At 36.8% G+C, this 5,817-nt stretch overlaps 1 protein-coding gene across 1 annotated transcript in view; it reads left to right on the forward strand.

The window, feature by feature from the left end:
- Positions 1–5,817, forward strand: part of FBXO42 (F-box protein 42) — a 175,066-nt gene that overhangs the window by 105,465 nt on the left and 63,784 nt on the right. Inside the window, exon 4 of the mRNA XM_006866349.1 lies at positions 5,531–5,665. Within this exon, the coding sequence (XP_006866411.1) occupies positions 5,531–5,665 (135 nt within the window). The remainder of the gene's footprint in view (positions 1–5,530; positions 5,666–5,817) is intronic.

Consider the following 5,817-nt stretch of genomic DNA (forward strand, 5'->3'; position numbering starts at 1 on the left):
TCACATCAGAATAGAAAATCAGAAAACCAGAAAGATTTAAGTAGATGTTGTTAAGTACTGTTGAGTTGATTCCAATTCATAGCGACCCTGGATAGGGTTTCTGAGGAGCAGTTGATGAGCTTGAACCACCATGCAGTTCAAAAGGACAACCTTGCAGTCCAGGGCATTAACCTGCAGCACCACACCAGTAGACATTAAAACAACAGACATGAAGAAAATGAAAAGAAAACCCACAAACAAAATGAACTCAGCACAGAAAATTATGTGGAACCAGCAGCAGCACATAGAAAACACACACAGCAAAATGACAGTAATCAATTCAGAGCTATCAGTAATTACACTGAATGTAAATGGATTAAATGCACCAGCCAAGGGACAGAGAATAGCAGAATAGATAAGAAAACAGGATCCTTTAATATGCTGTTTATAAGAGACATGTCTTACGTGCAAAGACAGAAATTGATTAAAAACCAAAGGTTGGAAAAAATATATCAAGCTAATGGCAATTAAAAACAAGCAGGAGTAGCAATTTTAATCTCTGACAAAATAGACTTTAAGACAAGAACCAGTATAAGAAATAAAGAAAGACATTATATCATGATTAAAGGGTCAATTGATCAAGAGAACATAACCATAATGAATATCTCAGCCCCCCGTGAAAGTGCCTCAAAATGCATAAATCAAAGTATAATAGAGCTCTAATAAAACTAAAGAAAGAATAGATAACTCTACAATAATAGTAGATTTTTTTATACCACTTTTTATGAAGGACAGAGCAACTAGGAAAAAGACTCAACAAAGATATAGAAGAACTAAACAACACATGAACCAACTTGACCTCATAGTCATATACAGAGCACTCAACCCAGCAACAGCAGCACAATATATATTCCAGTGTGCATAGAACATTCTCTAGAAAGTCCACAGTTCAAACCTCAATAAATTAAAAACATCAAAATTCTACAAAGCATCTTTTCAGATCACAGTGTGATAAAATTAGAAATCAACAACAGAATGATCAAGGGAACAAAATCAAAATACATGGAACATGAACAACACCCTGGGTAATGTTGTTGTTATTAAGTGCTGTCAAACTGATTCTGACTACTAGTGATCTGGAGTCCTGGTGTGGCGCTGTGGGTTAATGCGCCAGATTGCAAAGCCATTTGAAATGCAAGGTCGGTGGTTCAAGCTCACCAGCCGCTCCTTGGAAACCCTATTCAAGGTTGCTATGGATCGGAACTGAGTTGATGGCACTTAACAATAACAACAACTACACTAGTGACCCTGTATAGGGTTTCTGAGGAGCAGCTGATAGGGTTGAACTGCCACCTTGTCGTTGAAACTGACCTTGTAGTCCAGTGCATATCCTTCGGTGCCATACCAGGACTGCACTGGTTAATAGAGCAAATAAAAAAATTCCTTGAGTCAAATGAGAATGAAAACACAACTTACCAAAACCTCTGGCACACAGCAAAAGCAGTGCTCAGCAGACAATTTATAGCAATAAATGCGCACAACCAAAACAACCAAAATCAACCTTAACTGAACATCTCCAACAATTAGAAAAGTTGCAGCAAAGAAAGCCTACTGCCATCAGAAGAAAAACAAGGTTAGAGCAGAAATAAACGAAGTAGAAAATTAAAAAACAATGGAAGAATCAAAACAACAAGAAGTTGGTTCTTCGAAAGGATTAATAAAATTGACAAACCATTGGCAAACCTAACAAAAGAGGAGAAGATACAAATAACATGAATAAGAAATGATATGGGTGACATCACGACAGAACCATTGGAGATAAAAAGGGTAATAACAGAATTATACTCCAACAAATTTGAAAGCCTAGAAGAAATGGACAAATTTCTAGAAACACACAACCTACCTCAACTAATATAAGCTGAAGTAGGAAACTTGAACAGGTGTACAACAAGAGAAGAAATTGATCAAGTCATTAAAAAACTCCCAACAAAAAAAGTCCAGATGGCTTTACTAGTCAAGTATACCAAACATTCAGAGAAGAGCTGACACCATTTCTACTGAAACTATTCTTTATTATAGAAAAGGATAAAAAACAACTCCCTAACTCATTTTATGAAGTAAGCATAACTCTGATCCCTAACAAAGAAAATTATATCCCTCATGAACATAGATTCAAAAATTCTCAACAAAATCCTAGCAAATAAAATCCAACAATACATTTTAAAAAAAAGTAATACATCATGAACAAGTAGCATTCATACCAAAAATGCAGGATGGTTCAGTATAAAAAAATACAATCAACATAATCCACCACATAAATAGAACAAAGGAAAAAAATCCCATGATCATATCAATTGATGCAGAAAAGGCATTTATCAAAATCTGACACTCATTCCTGATAAAAATACTCAACAAAGTAGAAAAAGAGGGGAAATGCCTCAATATAATTAAGGTTATATATATCAAACCAACAGTCAACACCACACTCAGTGGTTTGAAACTGAACTAATTGCCCCTGCGAACAGGAACCAGACATGGATGCCTTTTTATCACCATTCCTATTCAGTATTGTGCTGGAAGTCTTAGCCAAAGCTATAAGGCAAGAAAAGGAAATTAAAGCATCCAAATTGACGAAGAAGTAAAACTCAATTTGTAAACGATATGATTCTATACTTAGAAAATCTCAAAGACTCCTTAAGAAAATTATTGGAACTTGTTGATAGATTTGGCAAAGTGCAGGATACAAGACCAACATATAAAAATCAGTTGGTTTCCTTTACACTAATAAAGAGAGCTTTGAAAGGAAATCAGGAAATCAATACAATTTACAATAGTCCTCCAAAAGATGAAATACTTGGGAATATAAATCTAACCAGAGGAACAAAATACCTATAGAAAGAAAATTGCTGGATTATATGAAGAACATGGCAGCCAGATCGGAGGACAACTCACTAACAACCTGTGATATGCAGATGATATAACTTTGCTTGCTGAAAGTGGTAAGGACTTAAAATACTTACTGATGAAGTTCAAAGACCACATTGCGCCTCAATTTAAAGATAACAAAAGTCCTCAGTACTGGTCCTATAAATAACATCATGGAGAAACGATTGAGGTTATCAAAGACTTCATTTTGCTTGGATTCATCATCAACACTCAGAAGCAGCAGTCAACAAATCAAACAACGTGTTGCATTAGGTGAATCTGCTGCACAAGACCTGTTTAAAGTGTTCAAGAGCAAAGATGTCAGTTTGAGGGCTAAGGTGCACCCAACCCAGACCATGGTATTTTCAATAGCTTCATAGGCACGTGAAGTTGGTCAATGTATAAGAAAGACTTTAGAAGTATTGTTGCATTTGAGTTACAGTGTTGGACAAGAATATTAAAGGTACCATGGACTACCAGAAGAGCAAACAAGTCTGTGTTGGAAAGAAGTACAACCAGAATGCTCCTTAGAGGCCAAGATGGCTAGAGTTCGTGTCTCATACTTTGGACATATTATCAGGAAGGACAAGTCCCTGGAAAGAAATATCATGTTTGGTAAAGTGGAGGGACAACTGAAAATAGTGAGAACCCCAACAAGATGGATTAGCACAGTGACAGCAACAGTGGGCTCAGACATAGCAGCAATTGTGAGGATGGCGTAGAACTAGGCTGTGTTTCGTTTTGTACATAGGGTCACTTTGGGTCAGAACCAACTCAAGGACACCTAACAACAACAACTTCCACTGACTTGATACTCCTAGTTGTAAGTGACTAAACACATTCCTTTTGCTCTTGTTTGTCGTTAAGTGCTATGGCGTTGGTTCTGACTCATACTGACCCAGAAAAGGGTTTCCAAGTCTATCAGTCTTTGCAGGCATAGATAGTCATATCCTTCTCCTGCGGTGCTACTGTTGGGCTTGAACCACTGATCTTGTGGTTCTCAATATTCTTATCCTACAGAGCTTACTGCCACTTCTTGTTGTTAAGTGCCGTCAAGTCAGTTCTGACTCATAGCGACCCTGTATAGGGTTTCTGAGGAGTATCTGGGGAGTTTGAACTGCCAACCTTGTGGTTCAAGTTGGCCTTGCAGTCCTAGACTCTACTAGGAGAAAGGAAATAATAAAGGTTAGAGCAGAAATAAATAAAATAGAAAATAATTCATCCAGTTATCTGACTTGGCCTTCCTAGCGTAGAGATTGCTAAAAGGACTGTTGGGTAGAATGAGTTTTCAGGAGGAGAGAAAATTAAATTAGAGGGTTATTGCCCGTGTTAGTATGTATCATGGAGGTATATGATAGAGGCCCTGTTCTTTCTGATTTGTAGGAGAACATTACCTTTTTGTCTTAGGAGTGATGCCTAACACTATAAATATACATGCAGACACACATGAGAAGGGGCTTCAAACGTTAATGGAAAACTACAATTTTTTATTTTATTTTTCCATGAATATTTTGAAAACTCCTTATATAAAGTCACCCAATCAAAAAGCTTTTCTTGGAGACCCTGTGCTTTTAAAATTTTACTTCTGCAAGGTTTTCTAGTCAGTACCATTCAGCACTCTTAAGTGACTTTTGGATACACCTAATGAGCCCTCGTATGGTGCTGTAGGATAAGCATTGGACCACAAGGTCAGTTTGAACCTAGAGGTCAGGGATTCAAACCCATCAATCACTCCTTGCCAAACCTTATACAGGATTTCTATGCGTTATAATAGACTGGATGTTATTTAACAACAACAACAAGGGTTTAATGATTTTCATGCTTTTCTTCTCTGTTGCTTTGGGACCATTCCAAAACCATACTACTTCTGAGTTCCTGCAGCTACCCTTTGAAATTCTTAACAACTGTATTGATTCACTCATAATGGTCTTTATGCATTGATTAAAATTCTGTATTACTGTTTCATATCAAAACGCATTTATTAATTTGTGCTTCAGGTTTCATTTGTGAACAGAAACTGAGAGAGTGGATGGGAGAGCAGTGTTCACCTGTTAGAATTTTCTTTGCCTAGCCCCAGAGGACAAAAGTGCAGACTTAGATTGATTATATAGCAGTGCTGCTATTTCATTCATTGGCACCATTAATCTGAATTCTTGTCTGCTCTTGCTGGAATTTTACTGTTTTATTTAATGACTTCATTATCAGCTTGCTTAATGTGCTCAAAAACAAAATTTTTGATAGCTTTTCTCTGGGCTTTATTTTAAAAAATAATGTAATAATGACCAGAAGACAAGAATGAGACTGATTATAGAAATTGGCACCTAGTGACAGGGTTGCTAAATATGTGTAACAATTGAGCTTTGAAAAGTGTGGGTTGTTAAGGTAAAAGGCAGTTATTTGACTGAAACATCCTTAAGTAGAGATGTCCTTAGTTTTTTGTTTATAATTTATATAGGATATTCGCTCTTATCTAGCATAGTAACAGATTGAAGAATAGTGTTCATATTAGCTCTTTACAGCTAGTTCTAGGGTACTTTTCTTCCCTTTGTGTTTAATTGTTTTGGAGGCAAGGAGAATGAAAGAGGTGTTAAAATTTAACAGTTCTTCTTTATTGTTTTCTTTCTAGGTGCATGTTATTATGATGCTAATCAGTCTATGTACGTGTTTGGAGGCTGTACCCAGAGCAGCTGCAATGCTGCCTTCAATGACCTCTGGAGACTTGACTTAAATAGCAAAGAGTGGATCCGACCTTTGGCTTCAGGTAAGACTTCAAATGCTGTTCTTTCCCATTCATTTACTGAATAAACTCCCTTGGTACAGAGAAATTACCAGGCCCTTTTTTTGGTATTAGTATCAAGGACCAGGTTCTTTGTCAAGTGTGCTGTGGACCTTTGATTTGGTCATGGGTGGTGG

Source organism: Chrysochloris asiatica, unplaced genomic scaffold (genome assembly GCF_000296735.1).
Source record: "Chrysochloris asiatica unplaced genomic scaffold, ChrAsi1.0 scaffold00090, whole genome shotgun sequence".
In the NCBI taxonomy this organism is placed as follows: Eukaryota; Metazoa; Chordata; class Mammalia; order Afrosoricida; family Chrysochloridae; genus Chrysochloris; species Chrysochloris asiatica.